Source organism: Fonsecaea pedrosoi (genome assembly GCF_000835455.1).
Source record: "Fonsecaea pedrosoi CBS 271.37 unplaced genomic scaffold supercont1.8, whole genome shotgun sequence".
In the NCBI taxonomy this organism is placed as follows: domain Eukaryota; kingdom Fungi; phylum Ascomycota; class Eurotiomycetes; order Chaetothyriales; family Herpotrichiellaceae; genus Fonsecaea; species Fonsecaea pedrosoi.
In genome coordinates this window covers 2,082,074-2,104,263 of record NW_013550608.1, presented here as the reverse complement: position 1 = coordinate 2,104,263, position 22,190 = coordinate 2,082,074, and the positions used below count along the sequence as shown (strand labels likewise).

The following is a 22,190-nucleotide window of genomic DNA, read 5'->3' as shown; positions in this document are numbered from 1 at the left end:
AATGGTTCCTTCAATGGTTCGAGACTGCACAAGCACCAGCTGTTAGTTCTCTGCCCACTCTGAATGGTATTTGTCCCTTGATCCAACGTACCTCACGCAGCGCAAGGGGCTGCGGACCGGGCAGCGGTCTTGTGTTATACTGTTTTCACCAGTCGCAGACGACTGTGTGCGACAGTTATTTCTTCAAAGGATGGGCCCTCTCAGGGCAGATTCAGTGGATTTGGATCAGAACTGGGTCCTGAGAGGCTTCTCGATTGAGTGTTCTGGAGGTCTTGGGGTTTCTTGTAGAGGAGAGGTCGGTTTCAAGAGTAGCTTTGGGAGGTTTGGACGTGGAAGAGGAGGATAAGAGAGGTGACTGCAGGACTGGAGGGGAGGTGATGAGTATTGACTTGGTCTCTTTACTGTCGGCGATCTCACTGGCCGTCGCTCCGGAGGTGGCGGCTGCGTAAACAGCCATGTTGACACGGCAACCGCCCAAAGCAACCACTTCTTTAAAACCTCAATAGTGCCCCACTATTCCCGAAAGGGTTGATTACGTAGTGATGCCCGGCACATCAGACCAGCACTTACAAAGTATTTTTCCTGCGATATGACAAGGCAACACATTCTCCCATCTGTTGCCGTCAGTAAGCCCCAAATCGAAGTAACGGAATAAGTCTTGTCTTTTCACACAGACACGAGGTTACTTGAGGAGCGGAGACACAGGTCTAGATTGTCTCAGATGGCGCCAGTCCTCGTGAGGGTTTCAGTAGATCTCCCCGCCCAAAGGTTAAGCACCGGTGCAACAAACCTTGCTAAAACTACATTTTGGTACCTTGGACATCGACATTGAAGACAAAATCAAAGAGGATCCAGGTGGATTAGAGCCTAAGAGCTGCGCTGGGCTCATTCAACACGACCAGGGAAGAGGCAGCCAGGATGCCGAGGTTCGGGATCAAAAGACATTTCAATATATGATGTAGCCGCGGGGTTGATGATCTCGTTGACAAGTCCAAGTGTCTGGTACATCTTCATCATGAACCAGGCCGTGCTCTCTGGACTGCGCAGGTGTCTCTGCATTGATGTTGGTACCCCGGCTTTGGCACTAAGTAGGTGTTTAATCGAACCAAGTTAACGCGCCGATGACTTTCCATAGAGGCTCAGTTGTACATCAACAGAGGTCAGCAATTCACATATGTCTCATTCAGCCTCAAGAAGGACTCCCGGATCCAAGTTCCGTCTCCCTGTACCCGGTACTATGAGTTTTAACATCAAAACAACACCACCGGATTGGTATGGCGATGATGTTTTTTCCCGGGTAGGTATGCCGAGCTGGCTCGCCAACGAAGGGAACGTCAATGTCACGTGATATGTCCAGGCTGGATCTAGGCAGTGGTAGCGATGGGTTCACAGTCAGACCAGTGAATGGATGCCTCCCCATCAGTATTTAGAATCATGGTATGGAATGCGAAGTGAGAAGATGCGTCTTTCCGCACAGTCAAGGACGGTTTTGACAGGGGCTGGAATGGCAGAGAATGTCGGAAAAGTTCCATCAATTGACGGCAAAAGGATAAACACCATGGTCCTGAACATGCTCATATATCGTACTTTTGGGCTCCAAGTGACAATGACTTAGGTCTGACAACAACTCACATATCTAATATCAGTGGTCCAACTTTCTATTGAATCAGGCCATCAAATCTTGACAATTGCGGCCCTTCTCTTTGGATGTTTGGCAAGCCAGCTTTGGCACCACAACATCCTGATCAATTCACAGGGCCTTACCACTCCCAACCTTGTGACACGCTGATAAGAGCCTTTGCCACCCATTTCGTGGAAGCTCGCCACGTACCAATATGTTCCAGCAGAATTCTTTGCGTATCTCCTTCGAGCTTACCAGTCATGTATACCTTGCAAGATGCTCCTAGGTTTGAGGTTTATTCCTCTGTGCAGTGAGACTAACATCGGCATCCCCATACCTGTTTGGTGGAGACGATGGGAATGATGGGGTGCCCAGTTAGGTACAGACAGGGAGTGAACTTGGTAGTCTGGTGGTGTAGAAGCTTAAGTTAAAAGCCGAGAAGGCGACAGGGGTTGACTCCGCCAAGGCCCAGTATAGGCAGGTGTGCCGAGTGGCTTGCGCACATCCACCCGATTTTTATCACATTTTAGTTTGAGATTCTTTCCTTCAACCAGTTTTGACCTACTGAGGCAACATTTTGCATTCAGAAGATTGAGGAAGACAGATTGCTGTCGAGGTAAGACTCTCTCACCCATGCTGCTTGCTTTCGACACCGCGCTTCCAGTGATTGCTCAGCATTCGCTCTTGCGCTATCCCAGTCTCCCTCTATTACATCGTCACCTCCAGGAAGAGACTGACAAGTCCCATCAGATCTTCAGCGATGCAAATCTTCGTTAAGACACTTACTGGGAAGACGATCACCCTTGAGGTGGAGTCTTCCGACACCATCGACAATGTCAAGTCCAAGATCCAAGGTATGTTTCACATGAGCTGGTCTCAGTTGCACATGGAGGCTTACGATATCTCCCACCAGACAAGGAAGGGATTCCCCCCGACCAGCAACGCCTGATCTTCGCCGGCAAGCAACTCGAAGACGGCCGCACTCTCTCCGACTACAACATCCAGAAGGAATCCACCCTCCACCTGGTCCTCCGTCTTCGTGGTGGCGCCAAGAAGCGCAAGAAGAAGGTCTACACAACCCCGAAGAAGATCAAGCACAAGCGCAAGAAGACCAAGTTGGCTGTCCTCAAATACTACAAGGTCGATGGTGACGGGAAGATTGAGCGGTTGAGGCGCGAGTGCCCAACCAAGGAGTGCGGTGCTGGTGTTTTCATGGCTGCGATGCACAACAGACAATACTGCGGTCGCTGCCACTTGACCTACGTCTTTGACGAGTCCAAGTAAGACTACGAGCATGGAGCGGGACGTGGCGATGGAACAGCAAGGAAGTGATCGCAAATATCGCATGTCTGGCGATTAAGCAGACAGCAAAACATCACCGCATTGCCACAGGCAACCAGACTTGAAAAATGTGAATACACCACCATAACACTGTCTTTTGTTCCTTTGGATATGACTTTCTCCCAACCCGTATATTCGTCCGTGTTGGCGGATATGAATTTCTCGGCGCCCACTTTCATGTCGTGGGGTGGCAAAATTCAGCGAGAAACCCGAGGGCCAATCATTTTTCGCGTAGAAACTCGTACCTTGTCCGCTCCACCAGACCCTATCGATAGCCCCGGCTTGTTTACATCCAAGTAATTATGTACGAGGACTTGGTCCGTCAGTCCCCAACCCGCGAGGAACCATGACACCTTTCGAGCATGCCCACGCCAGGTACCTTGCGATCTTGAAACCTCCGTCACTTCGATACCTCCAACGCTTTTGAAATCTCCAACAAGAAAAAACACCAATCATGGATGCAGTAGACGTACCAACGGCGGCTGCGCATCCCAACCCGATCGCAGACCGGCACCACCGCAAAGTCGAACTCCAGTCCCCCAATGACCTGACGTACCTGCAATCGAACCTCGCGGGCTGCGCGCGCCAGAAACTCGACCTCCACTTCCCCCCCTCGGCTGCGGTGCGACAGGATGGGCCCCAGCCTCCTGCGACTGTAATACGGTTGGACGGCGTCGTCCAGCAAGCGACAACAAGTGCTGAGCAAGCGCAAGACGACACGGGCGCGACGAGTAGTGGGCACGCGGCGGCGGTCGAGGATCCGCTGCGCGCCCGGGTGCGCGAGGTCGTCGAGGCGTTCATTGCGCGCACCTGGGACGGCGCGTGCAAGAACATCACCGTGAACGGGCTGGACGCGACGACTCTGCCTGGTGCCGGCGCGGCGCCTCCCGCGTCTGCGTCCCAGCAGCAGGGAGAAGAGAAGGAGGAGAGGGAAGGGGTCGACTTCGTCTACGAGCCCTACGACAGCCGGCTGCAGGCGAGAGTCGCGGCACTATACGGCGAACTCGAGACGTTGACCACGCAAGTGAGCAAATTGAGAAGGACGGCCCCCACGCAAGGCGCTGAGATGCTCGCGAAGCGGTTGAAGGAAGAGATGGAGGCGGACGACATGGAATTCGAGCGGCGTATTACGAGCTCGGGAGAGGCACGCGCGGGAGGAGACGGCGGCGGTCTCAAGTTCAAGCCCCCACGAGACGGGTGGTTTGACGATGTCCACGCCATGTATGAACGCGGAACGAGCGAGCTTGCTGCTCTGGCCGGCGCTAACAGAGCCGAGGACGCAGCTGATGCTCAAGTGTATGGTGCAAGTCTGACGGAGACTCTGGGCAAGGTTCAACGTGCGAGGACCGTCGCCATGGAGTTTGAGTGAGCGGTCATTGAGTACACAGAGCCGCTCCTGGCTCTGGCCGGATCATGACCCCATGAACCCCGGCCTCGACTCAAGAGACGTGGACAACTCCAATGTTGTCTCTCGCACCGTGGCTTCCGGCATTGAATTGCGGATATTGAGACGTCGGACAATTGGATGTCTAGCTCAAGGGAGATACACGACCCTCGTGGACGTGGCATCTCGTCGTCAATACCCACGACAATGAACGACCTCACTGATCGCCAGTTCAAGAGAGCATTGACCAGAAGGAAGTCCAGAGTTCTCGGACACGGTGCTGCAAGGAATCCTCGTTCGCCAGACCCAAGAGTCAATCGCGCTGTTCCGAATCAAGTCCCATCGCTATTCGACAGATGCCAATCTACAGGACAGTCTCTGGACTGGAACTCAAGCAGAGATGCAAGGTGTGAGAACGACCAATTAGTAGGTGTTGGCGGGTGCCGAGATCATATTGAGCTACCAACAATCTGGTGGTCGCCTGTCTAGGTAGGCAACGGTTCCCAGGTCTGCCTTAAGAAGCGATAGGGGGACAATGAAGAAAGCTCGCGCTTCATGAAGTGAGGTGTATTCGGGGGGAAATATCAGAAGATCTCCTCCGAAAGCCAATGTATCGTCAAAATGTACAGCAAGCAGATCCAGGCGTCGCTCTGAGCTTAGGTACTGGCATACTGTTCTTCTGTTTCTTCCACCTTCAAAATCTGTAGGCATGCCATGGGGCTTCTTCCTGCTGCGCAATCTTTGACAATGGTCTGAGATAAAAATACCTACGATCCTGCAGTCTCTTCCAGGGGCATCTTCGGTCCTTCGCCTGGCGCACTCTCAGCCTGCGCAGGGGCTGTAGCGGGGGCAGGCGCTTGTGCCGTGGTTGGATCTTGAGCACCATCAGTCGGCGCAGGTTGCACGGTGTTTGCAGCGTCTTTGCCGGTAACTGGATCCGCTCTGGCCCATTTAGGCGGCTTTGCATATTTGGGGTCTTTCCAGGGACCCTCATCACTGAACTGACAGCCACCTTCGCACTCGCACTCGCCGCCAAATTCCTTGGGGAGGTTTTCTGCGGGGACCTGTTGCAGCAGTTCTTTTTGGTAGTTCGAGCCAAGAACGTGGATCTTGGCGACCGTGATTGGGTCAAGGAACGATTTGACGAAGCTGAAGACGCTGGCAAAGCCCCATGGTGCATTGATGATGTATAGCTTGCCCAGTCGCTCTGGGTAGTAGTCTTGGGAAATGGCGCTGACAGACTTGAGGTAGCCGTAGACGGATGGGATTCGTCCGACGCCAACCCCTTTCATATCCATGATTGTGCAACAAGTCTCGAGGAGTTTGCCTGCCTTGCGCGAACAAGCGGGCAGTCGTGGATCGGCCACTTTTTCATACTCTACCACCAGATTTTGCACCATTCGTTCAGCAGTAGAGATCTTGTACATGGCATTCAGATCGATTTTGCCGTATTGTTCGATATACACAGGGCGCCCATCCTGCCGACATCTGTCAGTGATACTGGATACCGTCGACCCGCGCACTGTGGCCCTACCTTGTCCGTCTTATGGTAGTACTGTGGATAGTACTGGAACATCTGAGCTCTTTCTGTGTAGTCAAATGTGCGAACCAGGTCGTCAGTACCAAACTCCTTTCGCCATTGTTCATTCTTGATGAACCTGGAACCCTTTTATCAGTCTCTAGCTTATATCAATTGTTCGTAGAAAACCATACATTGCCTTGCTGTTCTCGACATTGAACTTGCGGGCTCTAAGAAAGCGCAACAGAGTCAAAGTATCCAGCCGCTCCGTGTATCCTTCTTGTTCCAGCATAGCCCTTAGCTGATGCACTTGTGCATCCTGTTCCTTGGTGGTATGGCCAGGATGACCCGACTCGTTCTCGGGGGCAGTCGTGGGGAAGTCATAGTCGTCATATTTCGGGTCCAATTCCATCTGCGGATTCGCCGGTTGGGATTCGGTCGACATGACGAAAGGGAGGATAGGTTGACTACTGGAGGGGGTAGTAGCGGTGATGGTTACAACGAGCGACACAGATCGAATCAGACAGAGGTGGAATCTCGAGGAGTAGAGAGGAGGCAAAAGGTGATATCCCGAATCTAGGGTAGGGAATGCAAACCAGAAATTCAAATTGTCTGAGTGAGTAGGAATGAGCAATTGGCAGAACCAGCGGACAATGACAACAACCAAAAAGACATATACGAATAATGGATCCAAAAGTGCATCTTAATCAGGCACGGGCGCAGTTGAAAGGTCGGCAACGATTGGGGGCGACTCTCGCTTTTCCCATGACTATGACGCACGACTTATTTCACGCACCTCTGGACCCTGGGCCCCCCTACTACGCCTCGTACACAGTACCAAGCACCTGGTGCACATTTGGTGCTCCCTCCCAAAGCACGAGGTAAGAATTGGGGCTTGACGCCTGTGACGCCTGGGATGCCCAGAGGCCTTGTCCCCTGTTCGCTGCGGGAGAGGCTTGGCGCAGTTAAGAATTGACAACTGCAGCAAAACTCACCCACTAATATTTTTCTACTGGGCCAACCATGCCACCCTAACAATCCCCCATCGCTGAGATCCGGAAATCTGCTCCAGAAATTTCAAAGTGCCCGACCAGTCATAATTGACTCACGACATTTCAGGCCTTGTTCCATCTGCCCAAGTCCCTGCGAGGCTGATCTTCCAAGGGAGTCGTGCCCTTCAAACTCGGGTAGAAGTCATTTCATATTATTGCTCTCGAGCAAGCCATCACTGCCCTAATATGCAACTGCAGAACATATTCCTCGCCACGAATTCACGTTCCCTCAGGCTCCGACATTCATAGCATAGACTAAAGAAACTGAAATCGAGCAGCCAAATAATCAGCTATGCCACCCAAACAATCAAGATCTGCAGGCGGAGGAGGCGGCAGGTCTGCAGATGACAACAAGCAAGATCCTCTACAGGCTGTCGTCGTCGCAGATACGTTCGAAGACAGATTTGCCCCATTTACCCTGGAGAAACCTAGATGTCTACTGACTCTGGCCAACACGCCGCTGATTGAGTACACTCTCGAGTATCTAGCAAGTGCAGGAGTCCAAGTTGTCTATGTCTATGCCGGGGCACATGCCGATCAAGTGGAATCCTACATCGAGGGGTCTCGGTGGAAGTCGTCCAACTCACCCTTTGAGAGCCTAATCCTGCTGAGGTGCATTGCGAGCTCGGTGGGTGACCTAATGAGAGATCTCGACCAAAAGCACTTGATGGCTGGAGACTTCATTGTGGTTAGTGGTGATATAATTGCAAACTTTCCCATTGAAAAGGCTCTACGACAGCACAAGACCCGACGAGAAAAGGACAAAAATGCCATCATGACCATGGTTCTTAGGCAGGCTGAGCCAGGAATTCACGACCACAGTGGCGGAGTAGTGCCAACTTTTGTCATCGACCCAACCAAAGATAGATGTCTGCACTATGAGGAAGCATTTCCAGGTAGTCAGTTCACCTCCCACATTGATCCGGAATTGTTGAAAACTCCTGAGCTAGAGGTTCGACAGGACCTCATCGACTGCAGAATCGACATTTGCACCCCAGATGTTCTCAGCCTGTGGTCGGACAACTTTGACAATCAGTCACCTCGAAAAGACTTTCTTTTTGGTGTTCTCAAGGACTGGGAACTGAATGGCAAGACGATCCACACATATATCGTCAAGGACCATTACGCCGCCCGGGCGGCAGATTTCTGGTCATATAAAGCCATATCTCAAGATTTGAAACAAGGTGTAATCGCATCAATTGCAGTCGAAAACAATGTCTTCGGCAATACACACTACGAGCGTTTGCAGGACGGAGTTGTTGTTGACAAGAAGGTGATTGTCGCCAAACCCACGAAGCTTGAAGCAGGCACAATAGTCGGTCCCGAAACCACCATCGGCGCAGGGTGCGACATCAGGAACAGCATACTCGGCCAACGGTGTCATATTGGTCGGAATACCGAGATTGATGCTGCCTACATATGGGATGATGCGTCTGTTGGCAACAATGTCAAAATTTCACGTGCTATCATAGGCGACGAGGCTTTCATAGGCGATGATTGCATCATTGAAGAAGGCGTTCTGATATCTTTCGGCGTTAAGATCGCCGCTGGCACCACAGTCCCAAGCGGGTCAAGAATCGTCAAAACACCACAGCGGGCAGATGGAGAAGTGAAAAATGATGCCATGTTTGTTGGTGACGCAGGTGAAGGTCATGCTTACGTGGAGGACGAGGAAGACTACCTGAGTTCCAAGCTCTCGAGACTGGTATACAACAGACCGGACTTTGCGGATTCAGTGTCCACCCTGGACTCGGACATGTCTGAAGACGAAATCTCCTCTCTAGGCGGATCACGAAGTCAAAGTTTTGGCGATGAATCCTCCGACCGATTCCAACACGACACAGTGGCGATCCTCATCCAGCGTATGCAAGAAGGGAAGCACGTGGATGATATGCTTAGCGAGTTGATGGGCTTGAGGTTCAGCGGCGGAGCAGATGAGACACAAGTCCGCAAAGCAGTCGCTGTGGCGCTTATGAGGCATATTCATGGGGAAATTGAGGCTGGACTATCTGCTGCAGATGCAACCAGGCGGATACTTACCGCATACAATCCCCTTGTTCGCAGAACAGGCGCAGAACAGGCAACCGAAGAACAAGTCTCGTTTCTGCTTGATGCCCAAAAGGAATTGTCCAAGCGGAAAGATGGCGGCAAGACCCTTTTGTTCGTCGTCAAAGATCTCTATGATCTTGAGGTGTTTGGTGAAGAGGCCTTCACCGAATGGTGGGCCGATGAAAGATCCAACAATGACCCAGAGATGGCAGCCGTAAGACAACCAAGCTCGCAATTTATCGACTGGCTAGAAAACGCTGAGAGCGAGAGTGAAAGCGAGGAAGAGGACGAATGAGCAGTCTGCCAAGTGGCTGTTCTGCCCATGGGTGATATATGCCATGTATTCATGAATCATCCTTCCAATATCGGTCAACGCCACGTGTCATCAGATTTCTTGCTGGTAAGAACCCTAAAAGACATGGTGTGTTTTTGGACAATGGACGCCTTAGCAGTAAGGATCAAAATGGCAGTTAAAATACCTACGAGGTACAGGGTACTGACCTGAAGACGAGGCTTTGCAGTTCCTTTCCAGTCACGTGTCAGGCAAATTGGAGTATGACGATCACATCAGTAATTGGCGACCGCCACCCTGCAAACCTGAAGTTGCCCGCCGCCCGCCCCGTTCCATCCCCCAGTACCTGGTGAGTCTGGCTCTGGTACCACCCGCAGGCGGCCCTATGTCTCCTTTGTTACTCCGAAACCATTTTCACTTCCATTATTTGGCCTCAACTCGACATCTTTGTTCCTACCCGTCCAAACTCTTAAAAATAGTCTTGATATGTGCCAGAAACTGTCTTCCCTGTCCCTTGAGCGTTGTGCCAGTTGAGACAACCGCCAATTACCTGTCGGAACACTTGAGTGGTCTCTGAGACGCTGGTCACCTGCTTCTCCGGTCATCCCCTCACCAAAATCGCAGCCTGCTGTCTCATCTGGAGACGCAGCTGCCCTTATCAAAGCCAACACGACACCTCAATCAAAGAAAAGAAAGGCTCCAGAGTGCGTCGCTGACGCGTCAAGCAACGGTCCCATAAAAACACGCAAGACCTCCGATCTCCCTGCGCAGCGTCTGTCGACTCCCATAACCGACCGCGGCTCGCCGTCTCCCAAGGCCATGGATTCAGAAGACGAATTCATGTCGGATCCACCGAGTGGGGATGAAATTGATTTTGATGAAGGTACACAAGACAGTGATATTGCCAGTCTACCAGGTGGTCAGTATTTCCCCACTTTGTTTGCAGTGGCGTCAGAGAACTGATAAAGATCACTCACTATAGACTTCGATCAAGACCATGATGGTGGCTTTGGCTATGAGAAAGACATCCTTACAAACCCACAAAAGCCCTACGAAGTTGACTACAAGGTCCTCAGCCCGGAAGACATTCACACCCAGCAAGAACAACAGTTCAAGGAAGTGTCATCCATCATCGAGTTACCTGTGGAACAGACCGCTATCCTTCTTCGGTTCATGAGATGGAACAAGGAGAAATTGATCGAATCATACATGGACAACCAGGACAAAGTTCTCGAGGCCGCTGGCTTGGGTCCCACGTTCACAGAGGCACCAAAGACAAAGAAGGTCAAGGGTTTCACTTGCGAGATCTGCTTTGAGGACTCTCCAGACCTGGAGACGTATGCCATGAAATGCGACCACAGATATTGTACCACCTGTTATACCCAATACCTGACCCAGAAAGTCAAAGACGAAGGGGAAGCTGCTAGAATCGAATGCCCCTTCGATGGCTGCCACCGGATCGTCGACTCCAAATCCTTGAGGCTGTTGGTTGACCAGAGTGTCATGGACCGCTACCATGTCCTGCTCACTAGAACATATGTGGACGACAAGGACAATCTCAAGTGGTGCCCGGCTCCCGAATGTGAATATGCTGTGGATTGTCCTGTGAGGAAACGAGACCTCAGTCGGATTGTCCCGACTGTCCGCTGTGCTCACGACCACATGTTCTGCTTTGGGTGCACGCTTGCCGATCACCGCCCGGCCCCCTGTGCTCTCGTCAAGAAATGGTTGAAGAAGTGCGAGGATGATTCGGAAACTTCGAACTGGATTTCCGCCAACACCAAGGAGTGCCCGAAGTGCAATTCAACTATCGAGAAGAATGGAGGCTGCAATCATATGACCTGCCGGAAATGTAAACACGAGTTTTGCTGGATGTGTATGGGCCCTTGGTCGGAGCATGGAACTAGTTGGTACAATTGCAACCGATTCGAGGAGAAGTCAGGAACCGATGCTCGTGATGCTCAGGCACGTTCTCGACACTCGCTGGAACGATATCTGCACTATTACAACCGTTACGCCAACCACGAGCAGTCGGCCAAACTCGACAAAGACTTGTGGCTGAAGACCGAAAAGAAGATGACAAGCCTCCAATCCCAATCTAACATGTCGTGGATTGAAGTTCAATTTCTCGACACTGCCTCCAAAGCCCTGCAAAATTGTCGCCAGACCTTGAAATGGACCTATGCATTTGCTTTTTATCTTGCTCGCAATAACATGACAGAGATCTTCGAGGACAATCAAAAGGATCTGGAAATGGCGGTAGAAAACCTGAGTCAGATGTTCGAGAAGCCCGTGCATGAGCTCGGCAACTTGAAGGTTGAGATTTTGGACAAGACAACCTACTGCAACCGGAGACGAGAGATCCTTCTGAGCGACACTGCCGAAAATCTGAAGAAAGGTTTGTTGACCCCGAATAATTTGGTGCGACTTTTTGCTGACTGATTGTGACAGACCAATGGAAGTTCAATGTTGAACTATGATATATCATAAATACCTAGATAGCTAACGGCGATACGCATGACCAACTTGGCGGCAGGTTGACGGCTGTGCTAGCGAGGCGTTCCCTGATGGAAAGGCTAATTTGGATGCATTGTCATGAACGGATGGCGCTCAGATCAAGGGCTTTTTCACTTGACTCGAGAGTTTTGTTACGGTAGAGGGCGTTGGGAGCATTATTCATGCATGGAGCAGGGTCGGCTTATTACTTTCCTACTCATTCAGAACAGAGTGCATGTCTGGAACGAGAGGGGGTTGGCAGCTGGAACTTCTCAAGAGTGAGTCTACGTGTATTGCGATACAGTGTATTCCCTTAGTTGCGACAGACATTAGGAATGCGCTATACCGAGGACACATGAATAACCGCTTTTTCAAAAATCTCATTTTGTGGATGCGGTACGTGGAGGGACGGAAATATAGCGACGTAGGAGGAGTCGCTACTTTTCCGACAGTTAGTAGGGATAGTCATCACTAACGTACGAGGTACCTAGACACAAAATACAAGGGCGATTTCAACCCCGCCTGGGAGACCGAATGTACAGTACCTTGTTGTGATGTCGGTGAATTACGACCGAGCAAGAAGGTTGACGCCGAGGCGAGGGCGAGGGAGACGATGCCAGAATAGGAGTTAGACAGCGAGCAGAGAGCGAGATCGGAAGACAAAGCGAAGGAGTCGCCGCCGCCCGCAGAGTGGCAGCTTTCATACGACACCTTCACGGACAGACCGCGGAGGTGACCCGGCCAAGGGCAGGCAGGGGGAGTAGTAAGACCTCTGTACTGTACGAGTAGGTAGGCATCATAACCCAAGTGCGTGTCCCAAAAGAAGGACTCTAGAGTCACCGAGTCACCTAGGGGCGTCATTGATGGTGAACTCTTTGTCAAGCCGCAGTGCCCGTCAACCAACCAGCCATCTTAGCTAACCCCAGCCAGCCCCAAGCTTAAGAGACCCTGGCTCAAAATTCTAAGCAGCAGCCGTGAGGTCGACCCAAAATCTTTGGAGCGATCTGAGTGCCTCGCCCGGGCCATTATTTCGCCCTGGCTCTGACTTGATATTGCTGTGGTTCGATTTTTTTACTTGTACACTCACTTCGACATACCCTGTTCGCAAGAGCCGTTCTCCCGGTCACGCAGGATTTGTCGTTTCACTTCCTTTGCTATTCCAAGCAACCCTCTCGTCCTCGGTGGAACGATTGCAGATCGCAGGCACAAAAATACCATCTGCAACCGTGGCGGCGTCAGCCAAATTCCCAGCGGCATTGCCCGCGGAGAATATGTCAGTGTCGAGCAGCCCGGATGCAGTACCTGGTGAAGAATATGAGTAAGTGGTGTTTTTTTTTGTCGAGAATGGTGAGAACCAGCACTGACACTCTCGCAGGTATGAAGCTCTACCACCAAACTACGGTCTCGGACACAATATGTTGGCCGGCGCGTTCGCAGGCATTGCTGTACGCAAAAGGAAATCAAGAGATAGAGATAAAAGATTGACAATTGTCTCAGGAACATACAGTCATGTATCCGGTGGACTTGATGAAGGTACACAGTTGTCTACCTTCCGGCACTGGCGAGGAATACAAGCTAATGCGATATTGAAATCAGACACGGATGCAAATCATAAACCCTGCAGCCGGCGGCCTGTATACGGGGCTTTCACATGCAGTCTCTACGATATATCGAATAGAAGGCCTGCGGACGCTATGGAGAGGAGTGACCAGTGTCATTGTCGGTGCAGGTGCGTCGTCAAATCCGACCGACACAGACTGCGTCCGAATCTAATCATCGATAACAGGCCCTGCTCATGCCGTATATTTTGGCACCTACGAAGTGGTGAAAGAATTTGCAGGTGGGAACAAAGCAGATGGCAAACATCATCCTCTCGCTGCTGGTATGTCCCTCTGGAGTTGGCGGGCATGCAATGTTGCCGGCCGAGGTGCTAACTGGAAATTACAGCTGCGAGCGGAGCGTGCGCAACCATTGCGAGTGACGCTTTGATGAATCCTTTTGATGGTATAGACTTATTCTAGATTCTGCACAAAAATCCTCGACATGATGCTGACCGTCTGCGACAGTCATAAAACAACGGATGCAGGTACATGGATCGACCTACCGGTCGATATCGCAATGCGCACGTTCCGTCTGGCGCGCTGAGGGTCTTTCTGCGTTCTACGTATCCTACCCTACGACACTATGTATGACAGTTCCCTTCACGGCTACGCAATTCATGGCCTACGAATCTCTCTCCAAAGTCATGAATCCCCGGAAAGAGTATGATCCGATTACACATTGCGTGGCTGGTGGCTTGGCCGGAGCCTTTGCGGCCGGCATTACCACTCCGCTGGATGTGATCAAGACTTTGCTCCAGACGAGAGGATTGAGTCAACAAGCCGAGATACGCAATGTACGAGGATTAGTCCACGCTGCGTCCATTATCAAGAAAGAGTTCGGCTGGAGGGGATTTATGAGAGGTTGGCGGCCTCGAATTATCACCACCATGCCAAGCACCGCCATCTGCTGGTAAGGCCAGAATGGTCCCTGTCTACATCCTTACAATCTGACAAAGTTTTAGGTCGTCATATGAAATGGCAAAGGCTTACTTCAAGAGGACGCTTCGGGAAGAACAGACATCTCATACCAATAAGTTATGATCGATCTCGTGTTCAACGCACATCGCTTCAGCAGTTCCGTCTCCCAGAATCAATGAGGGATTAAGCATGATCTAATGCCTCTTGCGAAGTGCGCGTCAATGGTATTTCATAACATCCTTGCGCATACAAGATACCCAGAAGAGATGCGTTTGGGAGGTCGTCGGCCGCGGTACTCATACTTGTGTCTACTGTTCAAGCATGATCACAATCATTTCTATTCGACAGAGGATGCTGAACCTTTGCCATGGCAGGAAGGGCTCATGCATATTTGCAAAAAATAAAGGGCGTTATGGCAACGGGAGCAGGGGCGCTGGTCCTTGCCCTTTTTCACCTGTCAATGCCTGGGGGACAGGGACTTTGGGATAATACTGTACATCTATGGCATAACACCAAAAGTGGGATGGGATTGAGCGTTTCGACCAGCTGTTTGTCGGTCTCTTTCCATCTGATAGACCAGGCTAATCAGCAATGAGAATTGAAGATGCTATGTGAGCGATAGTGTGTTGGTGGTGGTCGTGCCGGTGTTTACCTTATTTGCAAGAGTCCACGTGCCTTGTTCTGCCAGTGCAGTTGCCATCTCGCATGTAAAGTCTTTTAGAGGTAATGCGAATCTGGAAGGCCTCACGCAAGCAAAAGGACGAGCCTCGTGTTTAATGCGGACTCGTATGACGGGGGTTGCAGGGCAACTGTTATTGTTCAGGTGACGTATGGGGGGCAGGCTGTGTACTTGGGACAGTGGGTTGAGTGGGAAGCGGGCAACGGACAGCGGGACTCGAGTGCCTAGTTTGCGGTTGTCCTTGCGCATCGCCTTCTGGCCCATTTCGACAGATCCTTTCGAGGCTCAGCCATCGTTCGCTGCACACGCCCGATTAAGTCACAAGTCCTATGCCATAACTTCGTCCTCTTCTTCTGTCTGGCCTGAGCATGTCCGCATCCTCGCAATCCCTACAAGATGTTGCGGAGCAAGCCTTCCTCGTCAATGCAAAAGACTTACGATGAGGCGTATCTGCAATGTTCTACGGCGGTCTTTTTCGAAGGCCAGGTAATGCAAACGCCATGTTCCAACTCCATAACCTTGCACTAACACAGTGGCACCTCACAGAGCAATGAGACCGAGGCTCTCCGATCATGGAAGGCAGCGCTCGACCAAATCGTCCATTACAGGGCCTACAAACTCTCATCGAATTACTCTCCCCGGTCGGAAACAGAGCGGGCGCTATACGACTCCCTGCGAGAACTGGAGATACAGTGTAAGGAACGAGTCGATCTCCTGGAGACTTTGAAGAGAAGCCGGGAAGAGTTGGGCATAGAATCTCGTAAGGAAGACAGGACAGAACCAAAGAACGGAGGCGGAGGCGGCAATGGCAATGGAAATATGAGCGGCAATGGCAGCAGTGGAAGGAAGCGTCTCGGGAAGAACAGAGGACACCCGTCGATATCCACGCCCCCGACGTCTGAACAGCCTGGCTCGTGGCTTGGAGGAGAGACGATACCACCAATGCAAATGTCTGAGCTACCCAATGCGACACCCGCATTGCCTCCACGTCCACCACTGGGTGTTACCAGGAGTAGCGAGACCGTGGCACATGACAGCACTTCCCCTATTTCACGGATTCGGTCGTCGCCTTTGGGTCCTCCTCCCACCTTACCCGTCCCGAGCATGAAGGCCTCAAGAAGTCCTAGTCCCGATCATGGCAGGAAAACGATGCGGACAACACTACGCCCGGAGAGGAGGGGGTTCATGAAGTATCGATCAACTTCGAACCGTGACAGAAGAACAGAGACTATGAAAGCAGCTGGTCTGGCATGGGAATCTCAGCCACGGAAGAACTCTCAGCCCAACCAGAGGCCAGATTCAGACCCCACGATCGAAGCCAGACTCAGCGCAACAGCTGCAAGACGGAGTATTGACCAAGATGCGACAGCCAGATACGAAGAGCAACGCAAGTCAAATGCGTCGTCTCTGCTGAGTGTTCCTGATTACTTGTCACAGCATTCCACGCGTGACATCCCAACCTCGGCTTCTGCACCACCACCATCATCAATCAACAAATCTATGGAAAGCCTAAAATTGAATCCAGATTCCGCACCTAGCCTGATCGACCTCGATTCGGAACCTGAGAAGACGCCTCCGATTTCACAACATATGTCACCCGTCGGCCAAGCGAATCCCCAAGTAAGAACCAGATCTCCTGTTCATTTGCCGAAAGCACCAGAGATTACCTATCGAAGAGAGTATCCTCCGCGAGCACATAACGTGCCCCAGCCTCTCGCGAGAAATATCCTTGAGAGAGCTTACCCAAAAGTTGGATCTTCTGGTGGTGCGACGGGAATATCCCGCAAACCAGTTGGTGCGGCGGGGACAGCGCTTGAGACAAGAGGTCGCTCTCCCCAAAAAAGGGATCCACATTCTGACAGCGAAGACGACGCACCTAAACGAAACCTTGACAGGCCCAGACGAGGCCGTGGCAACAGGACCGCGAGTGCCAACACAATCACTCCACCCTCCACGGATGGGGAGTCTCCCGAAGAGGATGGTCTGTCCCCAGAGGAGAAAAGAATGGAGAACATTCTCAAAAATTTGCCCAAAGGAGTGGATGAAAACGCCGCCAAGCAGATCATCAACGAAATTGTTGTCAAGGGGGATGAAGTTCACTGGGATGACGTTGCCGGGCTTTCTGCTGCCAAAAAGGCGTTAAAGGAGGCAGTGGTATACCCTTTTCTTAGACCGGATCTGTTTATGGGGTTGCGAGAGCCTGCGCGAGGGATGCTCCTGTTCGGCCCACCAGGGACCGGTAAGACCATGCTTGCAAGGGCTGTCGCTACTGAAAGCAAAAGCACATTTTTCGCCATCAGTGCTAGTAGTCTGACGAGCAAGTGGCATGGTGAGTCAGAGAAGCTCGTCCGAGCCTTGTTTGCGCTGGCGAAGGCTCTGGCGCCGAGTATCATTTTCGTCGATGAGATCGATTCCCTGTTAAGTGCCAGAAGCGGGTCGAGCGAGCACGAAGCATCGAGGCGGAGCAAGACAGAATTTCTCATTCAGTGGTCGGACTTGCAAAGAGCAGCAGCTGGGAAGGATACGACTGTGGGGGACGCTAGTCGAGTGCTGGTGCTTGCAGCGACAAATTGCCCGTGGGACATTGATGATGCAGCGAGGCGGCGATTCGTGAGAAGACAGTACATTCCCTTGCCAGAGGCAGAAACCAGGGAGACACAAATTCGAACGTTACTTGGGCATCAAAAGCATGATCTAGGGCCGGAGGACATCGCTCGCTTGGTGGAGCTAACGGAGGGTAAGTTCCTGAACGCTCCTGACCCTACTCTTGTCACACTAATCTCACTGCTCCGCATCAGGTTACTCTGGATCCGACATTACAGCTCTTGCGAAAGACGCCGCCATGGGCCCCTTGAGGCATCTCGGCGAAGCCCTGCTGTACACTCCCAAGGAGCAGATTCGGCCAATTCAGATGATGGATTTCGAAGCCAGTTTGGCTAGCATTCGACCGAGTGTGAGTAAAAAGGGATTGGAAGAGTTTGAGAAGTGGGCCAGAGACTACGGTGAACGAGGCGGTTGACGATTGGGTTGCAACTCATTTTTTCCGGGGCTTTGTGAGAGGACAAGATTTGGCATAGCCGGAACGACGTCTATGGGAGTCTAGGACAGGAAGACAATGACTGCGGGCACCAGAGCGATTCAAGGTGATGACTGATGATACCGGATAGATCAAATGCATGCATGAACATTGGGAGTATGTAATCTATTTATATCACTTTGTGGGGAAATAAGGCGGACCGGCGAGGCTGACGGGGCGGCTGACGAGGCTGTATAATGTCTGGGCTAAACCTAGTCCGGCCAAGATTGAAACTCCCTTCCGACTCGAGAGTCAACGTCAACTCTCGGTTTGCGCCTCGTCTCATACTCCAAGGGCTTCTTCGATGGCGGGTGTGTACCGCCATGGGTCACTAGGCCTGTGTAAATTGCACTTGTTACTGTTGGGGTGTATTGAGTTTCAAGCGCAGTCGGTGGCACTCTAGTGAAGTGCAACTGCAAATTCCCAATTTCGTTTCCAATGATGGCTTCTTTGGTCTAATCGATCCAGAGGCTCTGAGTATGGAACGTTATAAGCCCTATTGAGATGGAGTTGCTGATAATTTACTGACTGACCGGTCGAAAGCAAGAAGATACCCAACAACAGAAGGTAGGTATATGCTCACGGGTCGAGTTACATTGCATCAACATCATACTCGGAGAAAGGCTCGCCTTGAGTGACACTGACAGCCTAGTATGACACTTCTCTCGACAGCTCGAACGGCACTAGATACAAAATAGAGGCCAGACTCGGGCCTAGAAGTGATCGAGGTGACGCGAAAATGCTTCCCTCCACAGCACATGGTCAAGTTCGGTTTACCATGTTGTTGCCCATGTATGACCGTGTTTACCCGGCTCGCCTTGCAGCAGCTGATCAGGCCGAGTGATACTCTGAGCGGTTTCGCCAAGGTGAAAAGATGGTGAAGTGACAGTGGTGCCAGATATAAATTCTGCCGCTCAGGACCCGGATTCCAACCGACATTCCTGGATTCCGCAATAACCAAACAACGACATTCAATCTCACTCTTCCGCGACCTGTGCCCCATCTCTATCGACTTCATCAAGTCACTCCTTTCAGATCAAACCGGTGAGTTGGTCCATTTCCTTGTTTGTCGTCTCCGCCATGATGTCTATATCCCTGTTCGCAGCTACCAAAGGAGGGAAAACAACGCTTCCGGCGCGTCTCGCGTTGTGAGTCGCTCCTGAAGCCTTTGTACATTCTTCGTCTCTCCCAGAAGCAGCGTTCTGGACACAGCCCAGATATCCATCATCATTGTCTGTGCTTTGTCTAGTCGTCGCCTATGCCAACAAAAGGCGGCTACTTAAGCCGTCGATGACGGTGCATGGGCCAAGTGGGCACCGACTGACAATCTCCCTCTTCCTCTATACAAGATCATTATACACCTTGTCAACCCTGTGACAAGCTTCCCTTCTTTTCAAGACCCGCCGGTCGGTGCGACAGAGTGCTTACTACTTTCGCTTTCCACCCATATAGGTCCCGACGCTCCTTTCACTGCTCCAACCAGTTCTCGTCCGTTGGCCTGTCCATCATGAGAGCAACAAACTTGCATCTGGCTGCTCTGTGCGCCCCGGTCGTGCTGGCAATTCCCCATGGTGAGTCTCTCATCGTCTCCGACGTGCTCTAGTTGGAAGCTTACCTGTGACATAGGAGGCAATCATCGACATCAGCATCCTGCGCGCCACCACATAGAGACTGACTTTGCGACTGTCACTGACGTCGTTACTGTCACGGCCAACAATGCTGTCGTCTGGGTTGATCAGTACAACAATGTCCTGTCCACCGAATACCGTGATCACCCAACTCCAACCACTGTCGCCTCGCAATCCGCTGCAACTCCTGTGGTCGTGCCGACTGCATATACTCCGCCTCCAGGCCGCGCTTCACCCTTTCATGTCGAGTCAGCCTCTCATGCGTCTGAATCACCTGCTTCTGTCCTAGTTCCCACCCCCGAATCTGCCCCCCCGGCCCCGCCGGCTCCTTCTTCCCAAGTTGCAGTTTCTTCTCCTCCACCAGTCGTGAGCGTCATTCAGCCCTCGACTTCTTCTGATACCCCCTCCTCTGAAAAAAGCGTCGCTGCTGCAGCTGACAAAGGGAACTCATACAAAGGCGTCAAGGGTGGAGCCAGTGCCGGAGCTGGCGGTGGCTATGGTATCTGCTACGAACTCATCGGCAGCAATGGTTGCAAGGACCGTGGCACCATGGATTCCGAGTTTGGCTTCTTGGCCAATCAAGGATTCTCCAAAATTCGCTTCTACGACATTGGCTGTGATCTTAGTGTGGCCACAGCCGCTGCCGCTGCTCAAGGTCTGCAAGTTATGCTGGGTCTTAATACTATCGGCAACGTTGCTGGTGATTTGAGCACGCTGATTGGCATGATCAACGGAAACTGGGGTCCTGTCGACACTATCGTCATTGGGAATGAAGTGGTCAATGCCGGTGGTTCTGCCGCTGCTGTTGTCGCTGCTCTCGCTGTGGCTCGTCCCATTCTGCAGGCTGCTGGGTTCAACAAGAACATTGTCGCTGTGGATACTTTCACCGCGCATCAGAATAATCCACAGATCTGTCAATCATCCGACTTTTGCGCCGTCAACGCTCACGCCTTCTTTGATCCTAACACAGCGGCCAATAATGCAGGCACCTTTGTTGAGAGCGTGATTGCCCCCATCTCCCAGAAGGCAAACGGCAAACAAGTCATCGTCACGGAGTCCGGCTGGCCATACCAAGGATCACCTAATGGCCAGGCTGTCCCATCCCCTGCCAACCAGGCGAGTGCGATCTCTTCTCTCAAGGATGCATTCAGCTCGAATCCAGGCGGTATCTTCCTGTTCCAGGCCTATGATGCTACTTACAAGGCGCCAGGAGCTTTTGGTGTTGAGCAGTACTTTGGCATTTATGGCCACTGATTTGCGCTCTATCATATCCTATGATGACCACGAAAGTCTTTTGTTCCAGAGCACACATTACACCCGGTTGCACAGCATTTACAAATTCACAAAGAGGTCAATCCACCCTGAAACCCGGCGTTAGAGGCACCAAGTGGCAAGTTTACACGGACAACTCAGCATATCCAAAGAGAAAACCCACACATGGTACGACAACCGCATGTGTAATTGTCAAGATTGGAAGCACGATCGACGATTTTCTACAATGGACAAATTGCACCTTCATTACAAAGAACAAACTTGTTACTCCCGCGAGGCGGCGGCGTTTACGGCGTTCGAGATGGACTTCGATGTGGAAAATCCAGCTGGTAGCCGATGAGCTTTTCTATCTTGTTTTCTTTTGTTTTCGACGGCGACATGATTCCCCAACACCCCGAACATCAGTCGACCTTCTTGCTTGCGAACAACACTCGCTCAGCTCTTTAGCTACAGTCCGAGCCAGGCATTGCATATCCCATCTACAAGGAAGAGGTTGGAGTTCGAGCACAGCGGTACAACACCCCCATATGCTCTTCAATTGCGAGTTGCACGAGGCTATTTCAGTTGAATCATATCCAACAGCCCCTAGTCTGCATCAAATGAGGAAATGGTTTTATGGCGGTTCGAGCCTTGCATTCCCGGCAATATCAATGGAGTTCTCTCGGTTTACTGTGCAATACGTATGACGGGATATGGGTGGTATGAGAGCATTATATTCGACCATCAGTTCCAGGCATGCAGGCATGACCGGTCTAGGACAGGATATGGGTAGAGCTTTGGCTATTGTGTTTTTTATGCGCTCATGCCATGTATGTCACTTGGCCTCACCGGATAGCTCATAGCAATCACCGCAGACGATAGGCCATGTGCATCAATCCACGAAACTAGTCGTCACCGTTGTCTCTTCTGTCCAGGTGTCAAGTGATGGTTCAATTCATCTTTGATATACTTACTCGTTGACCCGAGCATTCCTCTTCACACATCTGGAGTGAAAGCACTGTAGCTAACTAAATGTGTGGCTTTCCAAGTCAATCAATCAGTCAGTCCGTAAGTTTCACACGAAGAAACCCCAGGTATGTCGATGAATGAATTGCCTGCTTATATATATGAACGACTGGATGTATATGTGAACAGGGGGCTGGTCAGTGGCACACGTAGATAGATAGATAGGTAGGTAGGTAGGTAGGTAGGTAGGTAGGTAGGTAGGTAGGTAGGTAGGTAGGTAGGTAGGTAGGTAGGTAGGTAGGTAGGTAGGTAGGTAG

The 22,190-nt window shown here is 51.5% G+C and overlaps 9 protein-coding genes across 9 annotated transcripts; 7 read left to right on the top strand and 2 right to left on the bottom strand.

Moving 5' to 3' along the window:
- Nucleotides 1-211: 211 nt before the first annotated feature.
- Z517_12079 (uncharacterized protein) lies at nucleotides 212-457 on the bottom strand (the record flags this gene model as incomplete). Its single annotated transcript, XM_013423659.1, has 1 exon — nucleotides 212-457. One exon carries the CDS (start codon nucleotides 455-457, stop codon nucleotides 212-214), a length of 246 nt encoding a protein of 81 aa, XP_013279113.1.
- A 1,924-nt stretch (nucleotides 458-2,381) lies between these two features.
- Nucleotides 2,382-2,905, top strand: Z517_12078 (ubiquitin-40S ribosomal protein S27a; the record flags this gene model as incomplete). The annotated part of the gene is made up of 2 exons (XM_013423658.1): nucleotides 2,382-2,475; nucleotides 2,535-2,905. The coding sequence occupies 2 exons, from the start codon at nucleotides 2,382-2,384 to the stop codon at nucleotides 2,903-2,905; spliced, it is 465 nt and encodes a 154-aa protein (XP_013279112.1).
- Nucleotides 2,906-3,416: 511 nt separating this feature from the next.
- Z517_12077 (uncharacterized protein) lies at nucleotides 3,417-4,331 on the top strand (the record flags this gene model as incomplete). The annotated part of the gene is made up of 1 exon (XM_013423657.1): nucleotides 3,417-4,331. The coding sequence occupies one exon, from the start codon at nucleotides 3,417-3,419 to the stop codon at nucleotides 4,329-4,331; it is 915 nt and encodes a 304-aa protein (XP_013279111.1).
- Nucleotides 4,332-5,113: 782 nt separating this feature from the next.
- Nucleotides 5,114-6,310, bottom strand: Z517_12076 (uncharacterized protein; the record flags this gene model as incomplete). The annotated part of the gene is made up of 3 exons (XM_013423656.1): nucleotides 5,114-5,824; nucleotides 5,881-6,004; nucleotides 6,060-6,310. The coding sequence occupies 3 exons, from the start codon at nucleotides 6,308-6,310 to the stop codon at nucleotides 5,114-5,116; spliced, it is 1,086 nt and encodes a 361-aa protein (XP_013279110.1).
- An 899-nt stretch (nucleotides 6,311-7,209) lies between these two features.
- Z517_12075 (uncharacterized protein) lies at nucleotides 7,210-9,261 on the top strand (the record flags this gene model as incomplete). The annotated part of the gene is made up of 1 exon (XM_013423655.1): nucleotides 7,210-9,261. The coding sequence occupies one exon, from the start codon at nucleotides 7,210-7,212 to the stop codon at nucleotides 9,259-9,261; it is 2,052 nt and encodes a 683-aa protein (XP_013279109.1).
- An 816-nt stretch (nucleotides 9,262-10,077) lies between these two features.
- On the top strand, nucleotides 10,078-11,700 carry Z517_12074 (uncharacterized protein; the record flags this gene model as incomplete). The annotated part of the gene is made up of 2 exons (XM_013423654.1): nucleotides 10,078-10,177; nucleotides 10,241-11,700. 2 exons carry the CDS (start codon nucleotides 10,078-10,080, stop codon nucleotides 11,698-11,700), a joined length of 1,560 nt encoding a protein of 519 aa, XP_013279108.1.
- A 1,325-nt stretch (nucleotides 11,701-13,025) lies between these two features.
- Nucleotides 13,026-14,396, top strand: Z517_12073 (uncharacterized protein; the record flags this gene model as incomplete). Its single annotated transcript, XM_013423653.1, has 8 exons — nucleotides 13,026-13,072; nucleotides 13,130-13,199; nucleotides 13,252-13,287; nucleotides 13,351-13,483; nucleotides 13,541-13,636; nucleotides 13,702-13,758; nucleotides 13,821-14,265; nucleotides 14,318-14,396. The coding sequence occupies 8 exons, from the start codon at nucleotides 13,026-13,028 to the stop codon at nucleotides 14,394-14,396; spliced, it is 963 nt and encodes a 320-aa protein (XP_013279107.1).
- A 952-nt stretch (nucleotides 14,397-15,348) lies between these two features.
- Nucleotides 15,349-17,971, top strand: Z517_12072 (uncharacterized protein; the record flags this gene model as incomplete). The annotated part of the gene is made up of 3 exons (XM_013423652.1): nucleotides 15,349-15,438; nucleotides 15,499-17,689; nucleotides 17,751-17,971. 3 exons carry the CDS (start codon nucleotides 15,349-15,351, stop codon nucleotides 17,969-17,971), a joined length of 2,502 nt encoding a protein of 833 aa, XP_013279106.1.
- A 1,564-nt stretch (nucleotides 17,972-19,535) lies between these two features.
- On the top strand, nucleotides 19,536-20,910 carry Z517_12071 (uncharacterized protein; the record flags this gene model as incomplete). The annotated part of the gene is made up of 2 exons (XM_013423651.1): nucleotides 19,536-19,599; nucleotides 19,655-20,910. The coding sequence occupies 2 exons, from the start codon at nucleotides 19,536-19,538 to the stop codon at nucleotides 20,908-20,910; spliced, it is 1,320 nt and encodes a 439-aa protein (XP_013279105.1).
- Between the last annotated feature and the right edge of the window lie 1,280 nt (nucleotides 20,911-22,190).